This window comes from Salvelinus fontinalis, chromosome 26, assembly GCF_029448725.1.
Source record: "Salvelinus fontinalis isolate EN_2023a chromosome 26, ASM2944872v1, whole genome shotgun sequence".
NCBI classification, from domain to species: Eukaryota; Metazoa; Chordata; class Actinopteri; order Salmoniformes; family Salmonidae; genus Salvelinus; species Salvelinus fontinalis.
In genome coordinates this window covers 15,057,282-15,085,144 of record NC_074690.1, presented here as the reverse complement: position 1 = coordinate 15,085,144, position 27,863 = coordinate 15,057,282, and the positions used below count along the sequence as shown (strand labels likewise).

General features: G+C 41.8%; 2 protein-coding genes across 6 annotated transcripts in view; one reads left to right on the top strand and one right to left on the bottom strand.

Annotated features, from left to right (window-relative positions):
* LOC129823709 (collagen alpha-5(IV) chain-like) overlaps positions 1-13,498 on the bottom strand; it is a 61,607-nt gene extending 48,109 nt beyond the window's left edge. For all 5 annotated transcript variants that reach the window (XM_055882640.1, XM_055882641.1, XM_055882643.1 and 2 more), the window contains exon 1: positions 13,281-13,498. In XM_055882640.1, coding sequence (XP_055738615.1) covers positions 13,281-13,343 — 63 coding nt within the window. In that variant the 5' untranslated portion in view covers positions 13,344-13,498. The remainder of the gene's footprint in view (positions 1-13,280) is intronic.
* Positions 13,499-26,480: 12,982 nt separating this feature from the next.
* Positions 26,481-27,863, top strand: part of LOC129824580 (collagen alpha-4(IV) chain-like) — a 76,268-nt gene continuing 74,885 nt past the window's right edge. Inside the window, exons 1-2 of the mRNA XM_055884272.1 lie at positions 26,481-26,913; positions 27,559-27,699. Coding sequence (XP_055740247.1) covers positions 27,653-27,699 — 47 coding nt within the window. The 5' untranslated portion in view covers positions 26,481-26,913; positions 27,559-27,652. The remainder of the gene's footprint in view (positions 26,914-27,558; positions 27,700-27,863) is intronic.

Genomic DNA, 27,863 nt, shown 5'->3' with positions numbered 1-27,863 from the left:
CACACAAATGTGACCTTGTGTCTTAGGAAACATCTTTCTTAGGAGAAAACAAGACTAGGAGAATAATTATCTGGTGCTGCTTCCCATGGGAAAAGGTAGTGTGGAAGATAGGACATGCTATAATTGCCCATTCGTTGGCCCACAACAACGGTAATAATAATTGTGAAAGCCATAAAACCTCGCACTTGGCACAGACATCAGTTCAATTTCTAGTTTTAATTCACAATTGGTTGTTGTCAACTTACGTGAATTCATCGTGAAATCAACAATTCACCATGCCATTGGATTTAGGTAAAAAGAAAGTGAATTCTCTTACACTGAGGAGAAAAAAATCCAATTCAGTTTTCCACAGAGTTGGGTAGGACTGCCTTCAGTACCTTTGCACCTTATTTATGGAACAAACTGCAGATCCAACTTAAGTTAGACACTCTGGTGTCCCTTGCCCATTTTAAAATGCTTATGGAGGATCAATATGATGTTGTCTGTGATTGTTTCTTTTGAATTGTGTATGTTTTGAAATGTTCTTGTCTGTATGTCTAAAACTGTACATGTCAACATGTTTACACAGGGCACAGCCGTAAAAGAGATCCAGGTCTCAGTCTGTTTTCCCTGTTAAAATAAAGATTTAAAAAATTAAAAAATAAATTAAAAAAAATGTTGATTTAACCAGTTTTTGGCCAGTGGGTTTCCCTTAACTCCCATGATCAACAGATAATATGTTACGTTACTTATTACATCATTTAGGTGAACTAACTTTAGGTGAACCCCCTCCACAGTATCTGCTGGAGCCTGGCAGTGTGATGGCTACAGACGCTATATGGCTACAGACGCTATATGGCTACAGACACTATATGGCTACAGACGCTGTATGGCTACAGACGCTATATGGCTACAGACGCTATATGGCTGCAGACGCTATATGGCTACAGACGCTGTATGGCTACAGACGCTGTATGGCTACAGACGCTTTATGGCTACAGACGCTATATGGCTACAGACGCTATATGGCTGCAGACGCTATATGGCTACAGACACTATATGGCTACAGACGCTATATGGCTACAGACACTATATGGCTACAGACACTATATGTCTACAGACACTATATGGCTTCAGACGCTGTATGGCTACAGACACTACATGGCTACAGACACTATATGTCTACAGACACTATATGGCTACAGACGCTGTATGGCTACAGACGCTGTGTGGCTACAGACGCTGTATGGCTACAGACGCTATATGGCTACAGACGCTTTATGGCTACAGACGCTATATGGCTACAGACGCTATATGGCTACAGACGCTATATGGCTACAGACGCTGTATGGCTACAGACGCTATATGGCTACAGACGCTATATGGCTACAGACGCTGTATGGCTACAGACGCTATATGGCTACAGACACTATATGGCTACAGACACTGTATGGCTACAGATGCTGTATGGCTACAGACGCTATATGGCTACAGCTGCTATATGGCTACAGACACTATATGGCTACAGCTGCTAAATGGCTACAGACGCTATATGGCTACAGACACCAAATGGCTATATACACTATATGTCTACAGACACTATATGTCTACAGACACTATATGGCTACAGACGCTATATGGCTACAGACGCTTTATGGCTACAGACGCTATATGGCTGCAGACGCTATCGTTCCAGACGCTATATGGCTACAGACACTATATGGCTACAGACACTATATGGCTACAGCTGCTATATGGCTACAGTTGCTATATGGCTACAGACGCTATATGGCTACAGACGCTATATGGCTACAGCTGCTATATGGCTACAGCTGCTGTATGGCTACAGACGCTATATGGCTACAGACGCTATATGGCTACAGCTGCTATATGGCTACAGACGCTGTATGGCTACAGACACTATATGGCTACAGCTGCTATATGGCTACAGACACTGTATGGCTACAGACGCTATATGGCTACAGACGCTGTATGGCTACAGACGCTATATGGCTACAGACGCTTTATGGCTACAGATACTATATGGCTACAGCTGCTATATGGCTACAGACGCTATATGGCTACAGACACCAAATGGCTATATACACTATATGTCTACAGACACTATATGTCTACAGACACTATATGGCTACAGACGCTATATGGCTACAGACGCTTTATGGCTACAGACGCTATATGGCTACAGAAGCAATCGTTCCAGACGCTATATGGCTACAGACACTATATGGCTACAGACACTATATGGCTACAGCTGCTATATGGCTACAGCTGCTATATGGCTACAGACGCTATATGGCTACAGCTGCTATATGGCTACAGCTGCTGTATGGCTACAGACGCTATATGGCTACAAACGCTATATGGCTACAGACGCTATATGGCTACAGACACTATATGGCTACAGACACTATATCGTTCCAGACACTATAAGGCTACAGACACTATTTGGCTTATTGGAATTTATTGGTGATATTAATGGCTATGCTTTTCACCATATGCTCCTATGAGGCTTTTTACCGTGAACACTTTTTATATTCATTGATGATGTGCTGCTTTTAGTGTCTATCTGTCCTTGTTGTGTTTTTATTGTGAATTTATTGGTGATGTAAGTATTCGCTGGTGCAATCAAATATCCCCTCTGGTGGATTAATAAAGTACTATCTGATCTCCTTCAGGATAATGTCCCATCTGACCCCGAAGTGTCCAATGACCACTGGAGGAAGGCTAAAAACAGGAGGTCTTCCTGGTCAGGTTAGATGACCAGGAATAAATCCTGGCCCTACAGGTCTGCTGTATAGGAATAAATCCTGGTTCTACAGATCTGCTGTACAGGAACAAATCTTGGTTCTACAGGTCTGGTGTATAATGTCTAGATGAATCCAATATCTAACTCTGAATATCTCATAAGGGGTTTTCAAACATGTTGTAGTATCATGATGAGTGTACAGGTTAAAGTGGAAGAATGGAATGGGGAGTTCCAAAGTTTGGACATTCTTTAGTATGAAAGCACAATATTAGCAGTAGCCTCCTCTCCCCATCCCTCCCCTCATTTCATGTGCTGTCCTTGGCCTTGGACCTGGATACAAGTAGTTTGTTTTCAGTCAAATACTTTTGCTGCACCTGACTGAGCTGAAATTGTGCCAAAAGTATAAACACTTCCCATCTGCCACTCCAGGCTACAGACACTATTTGGCTACAGACGCTATATGGCTATGCTTTTCACCATATGCTCCTATGAGGCTTTTTACCGTGAACACTTTTTATATTCATTGATGATGTGCTGCTTTTAGTGTCTATCTGTCCTTGTTGTGTTTTTATTGTGAATTTATTGGTGATGTAAGTATTCGCTGGTGCAATCAAATATCCCCTCTGGTGGATTAATAAAGTACTATCTGATCTCCTTCAGGATAATGTCCCATCTGACCCCCGAAGTGTCCAATGACCACTGGAGGAAGACTAAAAACAGGAGGTCTTCCTGGTCAGGTCAGAAAGCACAAGTCAGTATGACATACTTTCAGTATGAAAGCACAATATTAGCAGTAGCCTCCTCTCCCCATCCCTCCCTTCATTTCATGTGCTGTCCTTGACCTCGGACCTTGATTCTAATTGTGTTTGTTGTCAGTCAAATACTTTTGCTGCACATGTTACGTCTGCTCCCGCTCCCCCTCTCTGGCACTCAATGTCGCCAGGCTGCTTATCATTACGCACACCTGTCACCATCGTTACATGCATCTGGGCTTCATCAGACTCAAGTGGACTCCATCACGTTATTAATTACCTCCCCTATATCTGCCACTTTCCCGAGTCAACATTATATTATGTTATGTGTCCCTTGTCCAGACACTGTTCGTGTTTTGTTTCCTGTCTGTTTTTCATTAAACATTCTCTCTCTGTACTTGCTTCTCGTCTCCCAGCCCCTGTCCTTACAGAATGCTGACTCCACAATTTGAAGCATCAGGGAGTTTTTTGTTTTTGCTGGTGATGTCGCGTCCGGTTGCCGCTGCCGAAGCAGGCTCCCATGCCTCAGCTGGCTCGAGAGGCTCATAAGCCTCAGTTGGCTCGTCAGGCTCCCACGCCATGCCTCATCCGGCTTGTCGGGCTCCCGCGCCTCAGCTAGCCCAGAGGGGGGGGGGGGGGGGGGTACTGTCACGTCTGCTCCCACTCCCCCTCTCTGGCACTCGAGGTCGCCAGGCTGCTTATCATTACGCACACCTGTCACCATCGTTACGCACATCAGCACTTCATCAGACTCACCTGGACTCCATCACTGTTATTAATAACCTCCCCTATATTTTTCACTTCCTCAGTTTCTTTCCCGAGTCAGCATTAATGTCGTTATGTGTCCCTTGTCCAGACGCTGTTCGTGTTTTGTTTCCTGCCTGTTTATTCATTAAATATTCACTCCCTGTACTTGCTACTCGCCTCCCAGCGTTTGTCCTTACAGCACATGACTGAGCTGAAATTGTCCCAAAAGTATAAACACTTGCCATCTGAGACTCCAGGCAGGCATCCCTGCGTGCACCTACATTGTAAATTTTCATTCATACTATAGGCTAGGTTGTAGCAACCTCATGATGGGTATAAGGAACATTTGAGTATCATGTAGTAGCCTAAACTTATCGATGTTCCATTGAACTGGGTGAATGGAATATGAATGACAGTCATCCAATATGATCTAATAGAAATAAGGCCATGCTCATGAAAAAAATGTAAATGTGTCATCTCATCTTAAACGGCATCGACCGCCACTGCATGATGAAGTTAAGACCCTACGTCTGCTCCCTAAAAAAGCGTAGTGAGGGTAGGAAAGAGAATAAACCTGGATAGAAAAAGCATTCAAACGGACCCTTTTTTATTTATTTTTTATTTTATTCTGTTACATTTCATTAAATTCTTACTATTAAATATGTGTGTTGAATGTGATCGGGTAGGTGTGTCTTGTTTGTTTAATTAACAAAATAACCAACTATTGAATTCATGGCTGCACAGACCCGTAACATAGGTCTAATAAACTCAAAATATGCTCTTCTATTCTTTTGAAAATACATTTTATTAGTCTTAAAATGTTTCTTAGGACCTGCCTAAACAAATGAATAACAGATTTATTTTTGATGGTGTATATTCTCAATGGATTTATTAAAATAGATGCCCACTCACATCTGTACACTCGCCCTCGTCGTGCCGGCATGGTACATTATAAAAGGTGTATGGTAAAAATGGACCTGTTTGTAAGTGGGTCATATAAACATTGCCCAATTTTTTTTACAGGCAAAATACCATAAATCCTTTGTGAAAGCAGTGTACTGTAAGTGTCCCCCAAACTCAGACTAAACACACGCATACTGTACCATCCTCCTTCCTGTGTTCCCCAAAAGGCACTTGTTGACCCTCTCAAACTTGACCTAGTATGGACAGGTGAAAACACTCAAGTCCCAGTGTACTTATGGCACCACAAACAAACACACTGGGACTCGCACACGTCTGTTTACCGGCCCATCCACACGATGGACGCTGTTTGCACATCAACGCAAACATCGTGGACCACCGGTGTATAAACACGACGTTTCAAGCCAGATCGAGACATTAAGTACAGTGTGTTCATCTTTAATAGCTTTTAGCAGACTGCATGTTTGTGAGACACTGACTTACTTTACATGAAAGGAAATTTACTAGAACGTTGGGACGAGTGAAGTGAGTTACGCCAAACATCCACATAGCCACACAGAAAATTCTCCAGTGTTGAATCAACACAGTGTTAAATTTAATACTGGTCCTGTGTCCATATGGGCCCACAATTTTCAGTGTTCAATTAACACACCACTTAGTGTAAAGCCTTATTTGCATATTTCCAGAGTGCCTTGCCTTTCGAGTGAATTGTAGAGTTACTTCCCATGACTGTTTTTGTTAGTGACAGAGACATGGTTGTTGCATTCCTCCATTTTCCATCATGTGGCCTTCGCCAAGTCAGATCCTAAGCAAATATGTTATCATTAAAATATAATTCTACCTTAACCATCTAAACTGGAACAACTATTTCAGTAACGGGTGCAATAAGTCCAAGAAACAGAAAAATGTATGTTATTTACACTACCGGTCAAAAGTTTTAGAACACCTATTCATTCAAGGGTATTTCTTATTTTTTTTTTACTATTTTCCACATTGTAGAATAATAGTGAAGACATCAAAACAATGAAATAACACATATGGAATCATGTAGTAACCAAAAAAGTGTTAAACAAATGAAAATATATTTTATATTTCAGATTCTTCAAAGTAGCCGCCCTTTGCCTTAAAGACAGCTTTGCACACGCTTGGCATTCTCTCAACCAGCTTCATGAGGTAGTCACCTGGAATGCATTTCAATTAACAGGTGTGCCTTGTGAATTTGTGGAATTTCTTTCCTCTTAATGTGTTTGAGCCAATCAGTTGTGTTGTCACAAGGCAGGGGGGGTATACAGAAGATAGACCTATTTGGTTAAAGACGAAGTCCATATTATGGCAAGAACAGTTCAAATAAATGAAGAGAAATTACATTCCATCTTTAACTTTAAGACATGAAGGTCAGTCAATACGGAACATTTCAAGAACTTTGAAAGTTTCTTCAAGTGCAGTCGCAAAAACCATCAAGCACTATGATGAAACTGGCTCTCATGACCGCCACAGGAAAGGAAGACCCAGAGTTACCTCTGCTGCAGAGGATAAGTTCATTAGAGTTACCAGCCTCAGAAATCGGCAATTAACTGCACCTCAGATTACAGCCCAAATAAATGTTTCACAGAGTTCAAGTAACAGACACATCTCAACATCAACTGTTCTGAGGAGACTGTGTGAATCAGGCCTTCATGGTCGAATTGCTGCAAAGAAACCACTACTTAAGGACACCAATAATAAGAAGAGACTTGCTTGGACCGAGAAACACGAGCAATGGACATTAGACCGGTGGAATTTTGTCCTTTGGTCTGGAGACCAAATTGGAGATTTTTGGTTCCAACAGCTGTGTCTTTGTGAGACCCGATGTGGGTGAAGGAATGATCTCCACATGTGTATTTCCCACCGTAAAACATAGAGAAGGAGGTGTTATGGTGTGGGGATGCTTTGCTGGTGACACTGTCTGTGATTTATTTAGAATTCAAGGCACACTTAACCAGCATGGCTACCACAGCATTCTGCAGCGATACGCCATCCCATCTGGTTTGGGCTTAGTGGGACTATCATTTGTTTTTCAACAGGACAATGACCCAACACACCTCCAGGCTGTGTAAGGGCTATTTTACCAAGAAGGAGAGTAATAGAGTGTTGCATCAGATGACCTGGCCTCCACAATCTCCCGACCTCAACCAAATTGAGATGGTTTGGGATGAGTCAGACCGCAGAGTGAAGGAAAAGCAACCATCAAGTGCTCATCATATGTGGGAACTCCTTCAAGACTGTTGGAAAATCATTCCAGGTGAAGCTGGTTGAGAGAATGCCAAGAGTGTGCAAAGCTTTCATCAAGGCAAAGGGTGGCTATTTGAAGAATCTGAAATATAAAATATTTTTGGATTTGTTTAATTTGAGTTTGATATGTTTTTTGGTTACTACGTGATTCCATATGTGTTATTTGTCACGTTCCTGACCTATTTCTGTTAGTTTGTTATATGTGTTAGTTGGTCAGGACGTGAGTTTGGGTGGGCATTCTATGTTTTCTGTTTCTATGTTGGTTTATGGGTTGCCTGGTATGGCTCTTAATTAGAGGCAGGTGTTTGGCGTTCCTCTAATTAAGAGTCATATTTAGGTAGGTGTTTTCACAGTGTTCGTTGTGGGTGATTGTCTCCTGTGTTTGTGTATGTCGTTGCGCCACACGGGACTGTTTTCGGTTTGTTTGTTTCATCGTTCATTTGTGTAGCCTATTTTCTCTATTCGTGCGTTCTTCATGTTTTATGTAAGTTCGTCGTCTAGGTCTGTCTACACCGTTTATATGTTTTGTAATTTATTCAAGTGTTTTCGTTTCGTCCTCGTTTTTGTTTAATAAATAATGTCTACAAACTCCGCTGCATTTTGGTTCGATCCCTGCTCCTCCTCTTCTGAGGAAGAGGAGGAGGAAAGCCGTTACAGAATCACCCACCAATCCAGAACCAAGCGGCGTGAGTTCGAGCAGGATTCCACACAGGTATCATGGACTTGGGAGGAGATATTGGACGGGAGAGGTCCATGGGCACAGCCGGGAGAATATCGCCGTCCCAAAGCTGAGCTGGAGGCAGCGAAAGCAGAGAGGCGGTGGTATGAGGAGGCAGCAAGGAGACGTGGCTGGAAGCCCGAGAGGAGACCCCAAAAATTTCTTGGGGGGGGGGCTAAGAGGTAATGGGCCAAGGGCAGGTAGGAGACCTGCGCCCACTTCCCAGGCTTACCGTGGATAGCGGGAGTACGGGCAGGCGCCGTGTTACGCAGTAGAGCGCACGGTGTCTCCTGTACGAGTGCATAGCCCAGTGCGGGTTATTCCACCTCCCCGCACTGGTAGGGCTAGATTGGGCATTGAGCCAGGTGTCATGAGGCCGGCTCAACGCGTCTGGTCTCCAGTGCGTCTCCTCGGGCTTACATGGCACCAGCCTTACGCATGGTGTCCCCGGTTCGCCTACATAGCCCGGTGCGGGTTATTCCACCTCCCCGCACTGGTCGGGCGACGGGGAGCATTCAACCAGGTAAGGTTGGGCAGGCTCGGTGCTCAAGGGAGCCAGTACGCCTTCACGGTCCGGTATTTCCGGCACTACCTCCCCGCCCCAGCCCAGTACCACCAGTGCCTACACCACGCACCAGGCTTCCAGTGCGTTTTCAGAGCCCTGTGCCTCCTCCACGCACTCTCCCTATGGTGCGTGTCTCCAGCCTAGTGCCTCCAGTTCCGGCACCGCGCACTAAGCCACATGTGCGTCTCCTAAGTCCTGTGCACACTGTTGTTTCTCCCCGTACTCGTCCTGATGTGCGTGCACTCAGCCCGGTGCCACCAGTGCCGGTACCACGCACCAGGAATATAGCACGCTTTGAGAGTCCAGTGTGCCCTGTCCCTGCTCCCCGCAATAGGCTTGAAGTGCGTGTCCTCAGTCAGGTGCCTCCAGTTACGGCACCACGCACCAAACCTACAGTGCGTCTCAGCCGGCCAGAGTCTGCCGTCTGCCCAACGGCGCATGGACTGCCTGTCTGCCATGAGCCTGCAAAGCTGCCCGTCTGCCATGAGCCTACAGAGCCTTCTGCCAGACAGGAGCAGCCAGAGCCTTCCGCCAGACAGGTGCAGTCTGAGCCATCCGTCTCCGCAGCGCCATCTGAGCCATCCTTCTCCCCAGCGCCATCTGAGCCATCCGTCTCCCCAGTGCCGTCTGAGCCATCCGTCTCCCCAGCGCCGTCTGAGCCATCCGTCTCCCCAGCGCCGTCTGAGCCATCCGTCTGTCCTGAGCCATTAGAGCCGCCCGTCTGTTCCGAGCCGTCAGAGCCGATAGTCAGTCAGGAGCCGCTAGAGCCAGTTATCAGTCAGGATCTGCCAGAGCCGCCAACCAGACAGGATCTGCCAGAGCCGCCAACCAGACAGGATCTGCCAGAGCCGCCAACCAGACAGGATCTGCCAGAGCCGCCAACCAGACAGGATCTGCCAGAGCCGCCAACCAGACAGGATCTGCCAGAGCCGTCTGTGAGCCATGAGCGTCCAGAGCCTTCAGCCAGCCATGAGCGTCCAGAGCCGTCAGCGAGCCATGAGCGTCCAGAGCCGTCAGCGAGCCATGAGCGTCGAGAGCCGTCAGTCAGCCATGAGCGTCGAGAGCCGTCAGCCAGCCATGAGCGTCCAGAGCCGTTAGCCAGTCATGAGCCGTTCCTTAGCCCGGAGCGGCTATTTACCCAGAACTGCCCCTCAGTCCAGAGCTGTCTCTCTGTCCGGAGCTGCCTTTCAGTCCGGAGTTACCCCTCTATCCTGATCTACCTCTCTATCCTGAGCTACCTCTCTATCCTGATCTATCCCTCTGTCTTGAGCTATCCCTCTGTCTTGATCTATCCCTCTGTCCCGGTGCTGCCCCTGTTGTTGATGTTACCAAGAGGATTTTGTGGGGGTAAGATGAGGGTGGACATTCATAGGGGGAGATGGAAGCTGGGATTGACTATGGTGGGGTGGGGACCTCGCCCGGAGCCTGAGCCACCACCGTGGTCAGATGCCCACCCAGACCCTCCCCTAGACTTTGTGCTGGTGCGCCCGGAGTTCGCACCTTATGGGGGGGGTTATGTCACGTTCCTGACCTATTTCTGTTAGTTTGTTATATGTGTTAGTTGGGCAGGACGTGAGTTTGGGTGGGCATTCTATGTTTTCTGTTTCTATGTTGGTTTATGGGTTGCCTGGTATGGCTCTTAATTAGAGGCAGGTGTTTGGCGTTCCTCTAATTAAGAGTCATATTTAGGTAGGTGTTTTCACAGTGTTCGTTGTGGGTGATTGTCTCCTGTGTTTGTGTATGTCGTTGCGCCACACGGGACTGTTTTCGGTTTGTTTGTTTCATCGTTCATTTGTGTAGCCTATTTTCTCTATTCGTGCGTTCTTCATGTTTTATGTAAGTTCGTCGTCTAGGTCTGTCTACACCGTTTATTTGTTTTGTAATTTATTCAAGTGTTTTCGTTTCGTCCTCGTTTTTGTTTAATAAATAATGTCTACAAACTCCGCTGCATTTTGGTTCGATCCCTGCTCCTCCTCTTCTGAGGAAGAGGAGGAGGAAAGCCGTTACATTATTTCATAGTTTTGATGTCTTCACTATTATTCTAAAATGTAGAAAATAGTACAAATAAAGAAAAACCCTTGAATGTGTAGGTCTTCTAAAACCTTTGACCAGTTAAGGTTTGATCCTGTAAATATTTTTCTAAAGCTATGGTAAAATGTCTTGTTCAAATATATCACCAAATCATTTGATTGTTTCTGAAAGGTGTTCTACGATCCATGAATAAGAATGACCGCAATTGACAAACACCTGAATATTTTTGGCCACCGTCCAACTTTAGAACCCCAATTCAGAGAGTCACATTTTCAATGCAGCATATATTGTAAAGGATTATTGCTTTTTTCATAAATATTTCATAAGACCTACATAGATGCTTCATAAATCATCATTTCTTAGGGTGACAGGTCTTCATTCAACTGGTTATTTTCCAAATCCTAATATGACATTTGCTTATAAATTATTAATGAAACATCTATGTATTCTTTATTAAGGGTGTATGAAAACCTTAATAAGAAATGTGTTTTATGACCATTCTGATCATAAATGACCTACTGAGGTACACGAGGCCTTGCTGTCAGGTTTGGGGTCAGTTCCAATCCAATATAATCATTTCAGGGGATGAATTTAAATTAATGTGGATGTAAAAAAATATATATATATGGAATTTCTTTTGACCCCAGTCCTGTTTACAAGAGAAAACACCAGAGTCTACTTCACACCTGACACTCATAGGGCATGTTTCCCAGACATGATATTAAGTCTAAATATGGTCCTGGACTAAACAGCTGTCTCCATTAAACATGATTTTCAGTCCAGGACTAGGCCTAATCTGTTTCTGGGAAACAGGCCCATAGAGCCTGGCAGGCTACTAAACCTTGTGGCCCATATAGCCTGGTAGCCTACTAAACCTTCTGGCCTATATAGCCTGGTAGCCTACTAAACCTTCTGGCCCACAGAGCCTGGTAGCCTACTAAACCTTGTGGCCCATATAGCCTGGTAGCCTATAACACCTTCTGGCCTATATAGCCTGGTAGCCTACTAAACCCTCTGGCCTATATAGCCTGGTAGTCTACTAAACCTTCTGGCCTATATAGCCTGGTATCCTACTAAACCCTCTGGCCTATATAGCCTGGTAGCCTACTAAACCTTCTGGCCTATAGAGCCTGGTAGCCTACTAAACCCTCTGGCCTATATAGCCTGGTAGCCTACTAAACCCTCTGGCCTATATAGCCTGGTAGTCTACTAAACCTTCTGGCCCATAGAGCCTGGTAGCCTACTAAACCTTGTGGCCCATATAGCCTGGAAGCCTACCAAACCTTCTGGCCTATATAGCCTGGTAGTCTACTAAACCCTCTGGCCTATATAGCCTGGTAGCCTACTAAACCTTCTGGCCTATATAGCCTGGTAGCCTACTAAACCATCTGGCCTATATAGCCTGGTAGCCTACTAAATCTTCTGGCCTATAGAGCCTGGTAGCCTACTAAACCGTATGGCTCATAGAGCCTGGTAGCCTGCTGAACCTTCTGGCCCATAGAGCCTGGTAGCCTACTAAACCTTCTGGTCCATATAGCCTGGTAGCCTGCTGAACCTTCTGGCCCATAGAGCCTGATAGCCTACTAAACCTTCTGGCCTATATAGCCTGGTAGCCTACTAAACCCTCTGGCCTATATAGCCTGATAGCCTACTAAACCTTCTGGCCTATATAGCCTGGTAGCCTACTAAACCTTCTGGCATATATAGCCTGATAGCCTACTAAACTTTCTGTTGTAGGCCTACACCTGGCCAGGGTATCTAGCCCTATAGGATAGGCATCCTAGAAGGCTACAATGCGTAGTCTGGTTCCAGGTAGAACCCTTTTTGGTTCCTGGTAGAACCATTTTGCGTTCCATGTCGAACCCTCTGTGGAAAGAGTTCTATATGGAACCCAAAACGGTTCTACTTGGAAGCAAAAGGGGTCTACCTGGAACCCACAAGGGTTCTTCAAAGGGTTCTGCTATGGGGACAGCCGAAGAACCCTTTTTTTGGTTATTAGATAGTACACTTTTTCTAAGAGTGTCTCCCAAAGGCCCAATACACAAATTGCATACAGCATGATATAGCTCCATGAGAATAAATTAATGAATCAATACAGCAAATATCTAAAGTTCAGTATAGGACAGACATAGGCCAAACTATTATCACACACGAAAAGCAAGTCCCACAGTCTTCTTCATAGGCTAGCACATGGTCAATCCGGGATACTTGGGATGCGCTTAACCCTAACATTAACCCATACCTTAACCCTAACCTTAACCCTTACCTGAACCTAACCCTTACCTTAACCATTTTACATTTAAACTTCAATGGGGTAGAGCCATCCCAAGATTCCCGGATAACGTGGACCTATGTTTAAGACAGCAAGTTATGCAGGACTAATATAGGCTAAATCTGTGAACCCGTTTCATTTTCATGTAGCCTACATTTCCCTATAAACATTTGTCCATAAGCTTTCCTTACAGCCTTCCTTTTCAGGAACATTCAGTGGAAAAAAAACATGTATTTTTAAAAGGGTATGATGCTTACATCCTTCGCCTCAGTTCCTCGTAGCATCACCCCCAAAGCAAAACAAAGCAATGCAGTCCTCATCTTGAAGATGATCTTCCCGCCACTATTGGATTTAGCAAATTTGCGTGCTCCTCTCCTCTATCTCCTGCAACATACAAGCAGCCAGGGACGACACCTGTGTGCGCGGCAAGCGACAGGTGCGTCAGTGCGGTTGGGGGAGCGTGTACCACACTAGTAATCTGTCAGCAGCACAAACGGTGACGTCACGTTCGTATGGTAATGAGGAAAAACATTCACAATAACAGCCCGTATTTCAAAACATTGCAATGTAAATAACGAATTTAAAAGATATGGAACAAATAAAAAATATGCTTTAAAAATATATATAAATAATAATAATACTACGTTGACACTGGTATGTTGAGAATATTGGCTTTTCCACCTGTCTCAGTTAAAGTGTAGCGGGAAATATTCAGTAGGGTCTCTACTAACCAAATATTGTGATTTCCAGGGAGACTGTGTTACACGGCTTGCTGCTGGTTTTGGACTGTCACCGGACAAATCTTCACATTTCCGGAAAAAAATGTAATTACTACATTTTCCCCCAATTGTCGCACGAATGCAATTCCACAAAATACACAACATGTCCAGCATCAGATTGGCCAAAATAAGATATCACATTATCCAGACAGGTTGTAGCATGGAATACTTTATCCTAGTGTATATGTTTCACACAGTCGCCATAAATTCAAAGCACACGCATAATTGACACTGCCGGACGGGACACGAGACCCGAATGCAGTTTCAAGTTCTCATCAGAAGTGAACATTCGATCCCGGTCCGACACAAACCCGGTGAGTTGAAGCCCGAGCCCAGGCCTGGTTCTACATTACAGAAATCAATTGAGCCAGAACCCGAAAAAAAAGCCAGATTTCTAGAAAACAGTAGGTCATATTGATTTATATTGATGTTGAGAACAACAAGGGAGAGGCGGCTGGCAGCGGAGTGAGGAGACGAGGAAACAGCAATTGGGCCTAGAAAAAGCACAGAGGGGAAAACATATGAGTTATGTCATATACAACCATATACAATACTAATTTAAAGTAATAGTGTTGTGTGGTCGGTCACCTAGATTACAATTTCAGCACCGTTCTGATTGGGACAGTACCATTGCGCTGCTTTGAGACAAGCGTCGGGGAATCTCCATTTGGATATTTGTTAACAATTAGGCTGTGGAAACGTTAGCACAGTTGAGTTCAGTTTAATGATCCTCTTTATTCTAGTTTGCTAACATTTTATACAAGTGTATTTTGCTCTTCACTAGCGTAGTAGCCTTGGTTACATGCAATAATGTAGCATACAATTACTATTTATCTACTGACTGTTGTAGTAGTCTTATATAGCCTTATATAGAACGTGGGCTATTTTCCTACTGTCCCTATCCAACTGAAACCCAACATACTGACTCATGTCTCGCATGAAAATTCCTAACTTTACTCTGTAATCCATAGGCTGCACCATCAAAGCACGTCTCACCTATGCATGTCAAAATACCGCTATAACATTTCGCCCGCTTCTCTGTGCGGTCTCGTATTGCTGCCCATATGAGAGCTTCAGCATACAATGTGTCGTTTGCAAACGGTATGAGAGTACATATGGAACCGTTCCGTAACTACAGACGCTGGGAGACGGGAAGCAAGTACAGGATGAGAATTTAATAATAAATACAGATGAAACTAAACCAGAACAACGTCCGGACAAGAGAAACAAAACAATATCAATGCAGACACCGGAATGAAACGGAGGAAGTGACAGATATAAGGGAGGCAATCAATGACCTGATGGAGTCCAGATGAGTCCGATGAAGCGCTGGCGCGTAACGACGGTGACAGGTGTGCGTAACTGGCGACCTCGAGCGCCAGAGAAGCGGAGCAGGAGCAGACGTGACAACATATTAAAACAATTTTTAAACAGAGTTGGTCTCCGTTAAGATACCTTGATATTTAAACAATTTCCACTCTTCATCTCGTTATTCATGAGCTGATTGGCTGATGTGCTATCTGTATAATCGTTAACTCGATTTTGCCTGGCTGGATAAGAGGAAGTGGTTGCTAATGTGTTTGTTTGCTCATCTAACACTGAACAGAAACATTTAACATGCAATAATGTAGCATAAAACTATTATTTATCCGCTGACTGTTGTAGTAGTCTTATATAGCCTTTCGTAGGCTATTTTCCTATTGTTCCAATCCCACTGGAAACCAAAATCCTGACTCCTGTCTCGCATGAACATTCCTAACTTTATTCTGTAATGTATGCACTGGCTGCATGTCAAAATACCGCTATAACATTTCGCCCGCTTCTCTGCGCTGTCTCGTATTGCTGCCCATATGAGAGCTTCACCAGATAGTGTGTCATCTACAAACGGTATGAGAGTACATATGGATAATTTTTTTAACAGAGTTGGTCCGGGTTAAGATACCTTGTTATTTCCACTCTTCATCTCCCCGTTATTCATGAGCTGATCTGCTATCTGTATAATCGTCAACTCGATTTTGCCAAATGGGAGATATTCTGTCATTCGTTGGAGGTTATCTAGAAAGCTTTAGCGAATTTGGTCATTTTATTGTTGTTTTTAGTGAAAGAGTCACTAGTACTCTGTATTAAACCCATTGCCCAGCACGAGACCCATTTAAGTTTTGCGGTCTCTATTGAGTAATTCCTTATGTTTTATATATATTTTTTTTAATAAATACATTTTTCTATTTTTTTCACTCCAGATACAAACTTCTACATACGAACAACAACTTACAGATGCACACAAACAATGACTACATCTCATCTGGCCAGACCCGCATGCTTACACCCCCATCCATATTGTTTGCCACTTGGCCTTAAATTGAACCAGTTCGTTTTTTTCGGTTGCCCATAATATTTAAATAATAAATCATTAGATTTTTACATTGTGTTAATGATGGCGGATTGATTGAGTTCCAAGTATTTAGTATAGCCTACGTTTTTTCAAGATGAGTGATGAGAAGAGAATCGTCCAGCCCATTGGGTATCTCACTACACCCTCATATGACATGTCTTGAAATATGCAAACAGACGGATTAAAAGTAAGTTTACAATGTAACACTTCTGACAGAAAATGTTCTAGCTCCGCCCATAATTTGGTGACTTTATAGGATTCCCAGAAGGCATGGATTATTGAGTCATTATTAGTTTTACACTTAAGACATTACTCTGCCATTGTGCTGTAGAATTTGTGAATTTCTATACATTAAAATTAAGCATACGTTTTCGTTAATTGTAATTTCATCAGTTATGCTCCAACTTTCCCACCATCTTGTGCCAACATAAGTTATTTCTAAATCGTATATCTTCCCACTCGTATAAATATAATTTTCTGACTGAAATAAGATTCATTCAATAGTCCTGTGTGTGTGTATTGGTGTGTGTATTGAGTAATTCCAATAACATATATATATATATATGTATTTTATTAAAAGTGTATTTATTGAAATATAGCTAACAATAGCTTTCAACATGTGCAAACTTTTAAAAGAAATGCTGGTAAAAATAATACAATATAAAAATGATCCATCAATTTTTTCAAAGGTGGTTGCAATGCTGTGAAAAACAGGTGTATTGCACCATATTCCAAAGTTTAGCATATCTTTGCAGGGAGACTTATTTAAAAAAATGAAAATCAGCGATTATGCTGCCATTATAATATCCTGCTGCTAGGAGAATGGTAATCCTGTATCATCAGTTCACTGGTTATTTAATTCAGAAGATGACCTGAAAAACGGAAAACGGCAAGTTTTTCGTTTTTAGTTTCTGGAAAAAAAAGAAATGTTTTCTAATTTATTGTGTCAGAAATGGACATGGAATAATGAAAAACTAACAACAAAAAGTTTTCAAAGTACATGCCCCCTCATATAATATTCACATGGCTTAGGGTGTGTGTTTACAGCCTAGGTTGGTAGCACAAAGAATGTATTAGACTGTTTGAGCACAGATAAATCAAGGAGAGCGATCTTTCACCGGATGTTTAAATATGGAATTTCCCAGTGGCCGGCAGTGGGAGAGTATGGAGCGAGATGGAACTGGGTCGACATTCTACAAATTTTCTCTTCGATGAAACATTTGATCTCAGTACAGTTTTCTGTTCCCAAAACAAGAATATGTTATGAAGGGAGTGGACTAAGTTTTGTAGTTTTGCATTGTGTTGTTTAGAAGGAGTGCAAGGGCAAATTGAGTTATTGCAAACGTGCACATCTTGGGTTAGTTATACAAATCTTTGGTGTGAGTGTGACAGGATGATAAAATTACTAGTGTTAGCTAAAATGCAGAACTTAGCATGAAGTTAGCATGACAATAGAACAAACTCAACAACAACTGAACAAAGTTGGCAAGGACTGGCTGGCTAGCTAGCACTGGCTGGCTACTGCTGACTAGCTAGCAAGCTGGCTACTGACTAGCTAGTCGGCTGGCTAGCTATCCCTAACTGGCTACTGGCTATAGTTATACTAGCTAGTGGAAATAAGAAAGTCCCTCAACATGCTACAAGATGAAGCTGCCCGGACAGAGCTACCTGCTGCAGAAAGGTGATATTTCTCCATTACCTTCTGTAGCTAACTTAGCTCGATCTTATGGCTGGCTGATGGTGCTTATTGGCTGCGTAATGATTAACTACAGCTACTGTAAATGGTAACCTATCTGTTATTTTGCATACCTAACTCATCTATTGTTTACACATACAACAGTATTTAATTAAGCTATTGTCATTGCTGATGTGTGTGTGTGTGTGTGTGTGTGTGTGTGTGTGTGTGTGTGTGTGTGTGTGTGTGTGTGTGTGTGTGTGTGTGTGTGTGTGTGTGTGTGTGTGTGTGGGTGTGTTTTGAATGTTACCGGAGGAAAGGAAAGGAGATACCTAGTCAGTTGCCAACTGAATGCATTCAACCGTAATGTGTCTTCATACTGTGGCATCTGAGCATCTGAGCAGTATGGCATCTGAGCAGATCATAGTGAACTTCAGTTAGTTAAATCGGCCAATACAGTAAGTTAAAATTAGCCTTTTTATTGGCATGGGTATACCACACAAACATATTTTCCTGCTCACTGAAAGGCAGACGAAGGCTATACTCTTCAGTTGTGAACACGACTATTGATCTACTTCCCTCAATGCATATACACCCTCTGTCTGGGGGGCTGATGATCAATGACACGATCTGATAATACTTGATTACTGATCCCCCCCACTCTCTCTCTTACACACACACACACACACACACACACACACACACACACACACACACACACACACACACACACACACACACACACACACACACACACACACACACACACACACACACACACACACACACACACACACACAGTGGTGGAAAAAGTATCCAATTGTCATACTTGGGTAAAAGTAATGATACCTTAATAGAAAATGACTCAAGTGAAAGTCACCCAGCAAAATACAACTTGAGTAAAAGTCTAACAGTATTTGGTGTGAAATATACTTAAAGAATAAAACAAAAATGTTAATTTTACCCAAACACATACCTATAAATAGTACAACCAGAGAAACGGATCATTTTGCAATAGTCTCCAGAGCTATATATTGGTCATATTGGTCATATTGGTACATGCCAGGCACACCTGTGAGCTCTGGAACTCCACCTCCGACAGGCAGAGTCAACATACCTGGCGGGTTCATCAGGTCATCGGTTTACCCTGACATTTCCATTCCTGTTCTGACAACAGAACTTGACCAAGTCAAATGTGGCTTACCAGTGAACCGCTGGGTGTTCATCATTAATACTGTGTCTCGGAAGTTTCTGTCCATGACTGATGCAACTAGAAAAAGCATTAAAGAGTTATCTTTTTAGGGATAGGGGGCAGCATTTTCACTTTGGATGAATGGCGTGCCCAGAGTGAACTGCCTCCTACTCTGTCCCAGATGCTAATATATGCATATTATTATTACTATTGGATATAAAACACTCTGAAGTTTCTAAAACTGTTTGAATGATGTCTGTGAGTATAACAGAACTCATATGGCAGGCAAAAACCTGAGAAAAAATCCAAACAGGAAGTGAGAATTCTGAGGCTGGTCGATTTTCAACTCATCGCCTATTGAAATCCCAGTGGGATATGGATCTGTTTGCAATTTCTACGCCTTCCACTAGATGTCAACAGTCTGTAGAACGTTGAATGAAGCTTCTACTGTGATGTTGAGCCGGATGGGAGGTGTTTGAGTCAGTGGTCCTGGTCACGCGCATTCCACATGATATCGACTTGCGTTCCATTACTTCTATAGACACAAAGGAATTCTCCGGTTGGAACGTTATTGAATATTTATGATAACAACATCTTAAAGATTGATTCTCTACTTAGTTTGACAAGTTTATTCGACCTGTAATATAACTTTTTGAAGTTTTCGTCCGATGTTCGCCTGGATCTACGCGGGCGTTTGGATATGTGTACTAAACGTGCTAACGAAAGTAGCTACTTGGACATAAATAACGGACATTATCGAACAAAACAACAATTTATTGTCGAACTAGGATTCCTGGGAGTGCATTCTGATGAAGATCATCAAAGGTAAGGGAATATTTATGATGTAATTTTGTATTTCTGTTGACTCCAACATGGCGGAGAAATGTTATTTCTATCTGAGCGTCGTCTCAGATTATTGCATGGTGTGCTTTTTCCGTAAAGTTTTTTTGAAATCTGACACAGCGGTTGCATTAAGAACAAGTGTATCTTTAATTCTATGTAAAACATGTATCTTTCATCAAAGTTTATGATAAGTATTTCTGTTATTTGATGTGGCTCTCTGCAATTTCTCAGGATATTTTGGAGGCATTTCTGAACATGGCGCCAATGTAAACTGAGATTTTTTTATATAAATATGCACATTATCGAACAAAACATACATGTATTGTGTAACATGATGTCCTATGAGTGTCATCTGATGAAGATCATCAAAGGTTAGTGACTAATTTTATCTCTGCTTTTTGTGACTCCTATCTTTGGCTGGGAAAATGGCTGTTTGTTTTTTGGACTTGGCGGTGATCTAACATAATTATATGGTGTGTTTTCGCTGTAAAATATTTTTTTAATCGGACATGATGGGTAGTTTAAGATGTTTATCTGTCATTTGCTGTATTGGACTTGTTAATGTGTGAAAGTTACATATTTCAAAAAAATATTTTTGAATTTCCCGCGCTGCCTTTTCAGCGGAATGTTGTCAGGGGTTCCGCTAGCGGAACGTATGTCCTATAAAGGTTATTGAGTCTGGACATGGCCTGCTCTCCCTTATGTAAGGAAATTAGGCACTTTACCATGTTTACTACAGTATGTACTGTAGGCTATGTTTACTTGTCAGACAGCACAGTAGCCTAATAAACAAATGCAGGTGGCTTATATCTTCAAATGCTGTAAATGTTTTATTATCCAAATGTAAAAGCATATACTCTACAGTACTGTATTTCTTCATCAGCATCTTTATGCTTTCATTAATAAAATAATGATAAAAATACTCTTCAAGATTCAGATGTTTATTTGGTTATGGATCCATAGCGAATTACTATGGGAATAAATAACACTGAATTACATAAATATTGGAACAAATTTGTCTATTGAAGGTTAACAAATTGTTAATTGTTGAAAATACTCTTTCAAACACACACCATCACGTTGTACAGCGCCATTATGGCTATTAGCAGGTAGCTGGACAATAGACTTGCCTAGGAGGGTAGGGGGAGAATTCTATCGTCAAATGTATTTCTTAGTTAAATTGTCTGTATCACAACTGGCTGTGATTAGTTGCAATTTCAGTTTAATCTACCAGAAAAGACAAAACAAATAATAGAACAATAAGTATTATTGTGATTATGTATCACATCTGACCATGATTGGGAGTCCCATAGGGCTACGCACAATTGGCCCAGCCTTTCTTCCCCTCTAAAAACATAAATAAATGTTTTGGCCTTTACAAATATTATTTTGGCCTTTGTTGACATTACAATCACTCACTTTAGTTTAAAAACAACAACAACAACAAAATAACTTCCAAAATATCGTTATATATTATCAAATTGATGGCACAGTCATATAGCCCTGCACCTACATAAAGCTGAGTGACTCACTCATTCATGGCTTTGGACATTCTTTCTGATTGTCTTTAATAAAGAAATGTTTTGGTTAACCTGACCTGGACACCATGTACATTATTATATTGGGGCCTCCCGATTGGCGCAGCAGTCTAAGACACAGCATCGCAGTGCAAAATGCGTTGCTACAGATGCAGGTTCGATGCTGGCTGCCACTGGGACACCCCAACGTAATTATTGGCGTTGATTAAAATATTTTTCGATATACTGTAGGCCTAATGTAGGTGACATGAGTCTCACTAGTGTTGAGTAATGTGCTGTTAAAAGGGGTGTAGGTCTTATTTATTTAAAGAGCACATTGAAGCTAGAAGCAATAGGATTATAGCCTACCCGCTGTGGTCAACTATTTTAGCACCTTTTTGCGCTGCTCTGAGACAAGCATGGGGACTGGTCTTGATAAATCAAAGAGATTTGTATTTTCATTGAATCTCCGTTTGAGTGTTGGTTAGACTGCAATTATACAATTAGGGTGTGGAAATGTTATGCTCTGAGTAGCCTACTCCCGACTGTCACGTTGTACAGCGCCATATTTTCCGTTCCATCCTAATGGAAACCTTGAGGGTTTTTCATTTTTCTTGAAATAGAAACACCATAATATTAATCGAATTAATTAAGCTAAATTTCTTAAAATCCTTCTCATATACTATGTTCTTACAAAAAAAGGTTTTAAATTCTCTAGTACAGCCACTATTGAAGACTATCAAATGCTTCTCAAAGATGCCCTGGTGGTCAAACTAGCACTAGAACCCGCAAATAGTACCAGCAAAACACAACTGGCAGCTTCATTAAATAGTACCCGAAAAACACCAGTCTCAATGTCAACAGTGAAGACACGACTGCTGGATGCTGGCCTTCTAGGCAGAGTTGCAAAGAAAAAGCCATATCTCAGACTGGCCAATAAAAAGAAAAGATTAAGATGGGCAAAAGAACACAGACACTGGACAGAGGAACTCTGCCTAGAAGGCCAGCATCCCGGAGTTGCCTCTTCACTGTTGAGATCGAGACTGGTGTTTCTGGTGGCAATACTAAAGTGCCTATAAGAACATCCAATAGTCAAAGGTATATGAATACAAATCGTATAGAGAGAAATAGTCCTATAATTCCTATAATAACTACAACCTAAAACTTCTTACCTGGGAATATTGAAGACTCATGTTAAAAGGAACCATCAGCTTTCATATGTTCTCATGTTCTGAGCAAGGAACTTAAACGTTAGCTTTCTTACATGGCACATATTGCATTTTTACTTTCTTCTCCAACACTTTGTTTTTGCATTATTTAAACCAAATTAAACATGTTCCATTATTTATTTGAGGCTAAATTTATTTTATTGATGTATTATACTAAGTTAAAATAAGTGTTCATTCAGTATTGTTGTAATTGTCATTATTACAAATACATTTAAAAAATCGTCCGATTGATCGGTTTCGAATTTTTTTGGCCCTCCAATAATCGGTATCGTATCTGGCGTTGAAAAATCCTAATCGGTCGACCTCTAAACTAGATGAAAGGAAATGGTACCTGTGGTACACTAACGGGATGGTTTCCTTGATACAGATTATGCCTAGTCCTAGACTATAAAGCACTTTCTATTGATCTTGATTTTTAGTCTAGGACTAGGCTCAATCAATGTCCGGGAAACCATCCCTAAATCCATTAGCAGAATATTACACTGAGTAGGTGTAGGCAGGGACAGAGCCATAGTGGGGCAAATTCTTGTCCAACTTGGCACTAAAATTACCATGACATTCTCATTCAGAATTATCGTGGCCATGGAACCTTTGGTCCAGCATAACACCCATCAAAATTAAGCTTTTAAACACAGTCTCTACTTTCAGTGGTGTACACGTTGATCATTAAGATATCCTGTGGGAGCAGCAAAATCATTTTGGTATTGAAGTGGCAAATAGGTAAAAATAAATATGGCTCAATTTCACGACCAGTGACAAACAAGTAAGATTTACTACTTTGAAATTAGCACTGGGATTGTGGTGATTTACGTTGTTTTACTCTTAACCTGTTGGGGATGGGGGCGCTGTTGAGACTATTTATGCTAATTGGGTAATTTTTGAAACGGCTTCCCACAAAATCCTTGATCGTACAATATGCATATTATTATTATTATTGGATAGAAAACAGTCTATAGTTTCTATAGGAGTTGAAATTTTGTCTCTAAGTGGAACAGAGCCCATTCTACAGCAATTTCCCTGACATGGAGTCAGATTTCAGAAATGTTGGCCACTGTTCTGAAGTCAGTTAAAAGGGCACTGTTATTGCTATGACTATACGGACACTTCTTACGTCTTCCCCTGGATGCCTTTACGTGATGACGATTCCAATGGGGTCGATTGCGCGTTCACAGGCCCTATAAATGAAAAAACCCTGTAGCTAGCAAGTCTTTTCTTGCTGCGTAACGCGCGTGGAGGACACCGACCCCCTCCTGTTCCAAGCGTTAGTTTAGCCTGTTATATTTCTCCGGTCATCTTTTCACTCGTTATAGGAGTTAAAAACATCATAAGGTAGTTAATTTAAAGCGTTTTATAGCAATTTATATCCGTTTAGTGCGATTTTGGGACATTTATTTTTGAAACGATGTGAATAGTTGGGCACGCTTTTCAGTTCATCCCGAACGCAGTTGGCATTTCCACATGGCAAGAGGACAGCTTTCCACCAAAAGACGATTACTCCCAAGAAAGGATCCTTTGCCCAAGATACTGATGGAAGAACAGCTCAAGGTAGGACATTTTTATTATGATAAATCGTGTTTCTGTCGAAATATTTTAGTGGCTTAGGACGCCATGTTTTTTGACGTAGCTTCGCTTGGCGCAAACTGTATTGAAAAGTAAGGATAAATTAAAAAATGTAATTCCGCAATTGTATTAAGAATTAAATTGTCTATCAATCCCTGTCCACCCTATATTTTTTAGTCACGTTTATGAGTATTTATGTATAAGAGTAGATCACTGTCTAAGTGGCGCAAGGACATATTCTGACCAGCTGAGTTACATTTCACATTGTCTAACCATGATTTTGGTGGCTAAATATAAACGTTTTCGATCAAACTCTATATGCATTGTGTAATATGATGTTACAGGAGTGTCATCTGAAGAATTCTGAGAAGGTTAGTGAAAAAATTAATATATTTTTGACGATGTTGACGTTATCGCTCACTTTGGCTAGAATCAATGCTGGGCTGCTATGTGCTATGTGCTATGCTAATATAACGATTTATTGTGTTTTCGCTGTAAGACATTTAGAAAATCTGAAATATTGTCTGTATTCACAGGATCTGTGTCTTTCGATTCGTGTATGCTGTGTATTTTTACGAAATGTTTGATGATTAGTAAGTAGGTAAACACGTTGCTCTAAGTAGTTTTTCTAGTCCATTTGTGACGGTGGGTGCAATTGTAACCTATGCCATCTACCTGAAATATGCACTTTTTTCTAACAAAACCTATCCCATACCATAAATATGTTATCAGACTGTCATCTGATGAGTTTTTTTGTTGGTTAGGGGCTATAAATATCTTAGTTTAGCCGAATTGGTGATGGCTACTGGTGTTGGTGGACAAATAAAAGATGGTGGATTATGCTAATGTGTTTTTAGGTAATAGATGTACATCTTTACATATTGTGTCTTCCCTGTAAAACATTTTAAAAATCGGACATGTTGACTGGATTCACAAGATCTGTGTCTTTCATTAGCTGTATTGGACTTTAATGTGTGAAAGTTAAATATTTAAAAAATATTTTTTTTTTGAATTTCGCGGCACTGGTTTTTCAGTGGGGGGGGGGGGGGTGTGCCGCTAGCGCCACGCTGATCCTAGACAGGTTAACCAAAAACCAACGGGGCTTTATGCTCACGTTACCCTTTGAAACAGCGGAAACAATGGACTCCATACATCTGTCAACTTTCAGTGGAGGTGGTAGCACATTACTGCCATCTAGTGGATGAAAAAGTGTACAACACAAGGGTATTCTGTACATGCACAACAATTCAGCCATATTTGAGACTTGACCCAGGATATGGGCCTTGCTTTTTTTTTTGCACTTTATTTTTACTGGTATTTCCAGCATGATCCACTAGGTTTGTTGTAGGTAGAAAATCCTAGGAAATTTTCTTTAATTGACACAAGCTGTCTCCGTTCAATCAATCAATGTCTGGTTGTGCGTGTGTTTTTTTGGGGGGCTCGCATAAACCAGGGGAGGCGTAGTTCTTCTAATCTTAATCACACAACGCCTATTATTGGTTAGGGATTACTATTTGTAGATCTGTGATTCTACGCCTCACTTTGTTCATGCTGATCCTCTCCAACAGACTCAGAAGTTGTAGAAAACAATTGGTCAATTAAGGGCAGTTAAAGGGTAGGGCAGTTAAAGGGCAGTTAAAGGGTAGGCTCTATGAAACCAACCATGGAAGGATATTGTAACAAATTCGGGGGGTATCCTCGACCGGGCCTCCAATCCGGATTCATCCGGATTCAACACCTTAACTGTACAAAAAAGTTTCGGAACACACACACACACACACACACACACACACACACACACACACACACACACACACACACACACACACACACACACACACACACACACACACACACACACACAGCAGTAGACGGCCAGTGCTATCTAGCCAGCTAGTGCAAGACAACTTGGTTCAGTTGTTGTTGAGTTTGTCCTATTGCCATGCTAACTTCATGATATATTCTGCATCTTAGTTATGTATTTTCATCTTCCTGTCACACACACAGTTTAATCCTTTATTTGTGCTGCCAACCTAGACTCTAAACATGTTTCCTAATCCCTGTGAATATCCAATGAGGGGGCCTGTACTTCCAGGTATGAGCAAAATGCAAAAGGAAAATTGAAAAATGTAATAGATGTTGTTGTTATTTGTTTTCCCATATTCCATGCCCAATTGTGAGATGATGAATGAGAAAAATTTCCGATTTCCGATTTCCAAATTCAGAAACGAAAAACGAGCCGTTTTCCGTTTTTCAACGTTGTCCCAATGGAAGGACAATAGAAGGACCCGGTCGGTCATCTAGCGTCATCTGTCATCGTCTTCAAAGGCGCAAAACGACCCTTGTGCTCAGCTTTGATCTGATTTAACGACAATGAACCTCTCAAACTGCAGCAAAACTTTGAAATGGTTGCTAAAAGATGTAGAAGCTTCACTGTAGTTAGTGAAGTGAGTTAGCAAGTCAGGGTTTCGTTTTTGGACAGCCCAGGTTGTGAAGTGGGGGGCGGTCTAGCCTAGATATTCTCTAGATGGCCAGTCATCTTTCAAGAACTCTCTTTGCCTCGCTTGCATCGGCAGCAGGTGTTATCATACAATGATAACGAGTCGCGAGAGCCAAGGCATATCGCTCTACAATATTCACACATATACTATTGTGGATGCGGAGGAATCGTTGAGTTGAGGACGGAGTCAACACACGAATAAGGTGAGTTCTTAAAAACGTAACATTTTGATCAATCTTAAGAAATGTAGCCTATGAATATTAGGTTATATTGCCTACTAAAAGATTTTAAGAACATTGTGTGGACCTTTCAATGAAAAACAGATTGTGTGCATGAAGTTTCAAGCCAGTTAGCCAATGAGAACTGTAAAGTTACTATTTAAGAATGAGAAAAAAGTGTATTTTGAAAAGTTGTGTAATGACAGCTTCAATTTAACATTTGACAACCTGTAAACATAAGTCTATAGACCTTTCCATAGCTGAAGACTCATTTTCATTGTGCAACTGATAGCTTCATGCTGAGTGTTTTCAGTCAGATTTTCAATCAGATTTTCAAGTGTTGTTTATTGTCTAAATTAATCTATTTCCAGTCTTGCTTTTGTCTTTACCTATTCTTTTTCAGTTTGTTGGTTCTAGTCATGTAATGCTGTCTGCAGTCTGCCTTCAAAATGACATTGTAGACTGTGATCATTATGTCAATGCAGATTCACAGCTCAATAAAGTTGATAGACCCACTACCACATCTTATAACAACCCAGGCTCAAACCTGTAGGTCTACTATTGCACGTTTAAATGTGTGAACTCTACATGTATGTTTAGTTGGTATGTTAGGTTGTATGTGCTTGGCAGGTGTAGCCTTCAGTAGCTTGACCAGTTTGACGTGACCCTAACCTATCACAGGGTGCAGCACTTAAGTGGGTGGAGTCATCTGAAGGAGTAACCAATGAGTCCCTTCGCTTGCTGGGTGACCTTCTGTTCTCTGCCCATCTGGTGAGTCCTCCTGCCTCAGCACATAATTTATATATTATATTCATTGATGGGTTTTCTACAGAGAAGAGAAGGGTATCAAAGGGGGTGAATCATACCAGAGGTGGTTTGGTGAACTACTCTTGCCTTGCGAGACCTGAAGACTCGTGTCAGCTTAGCTCCCAGGG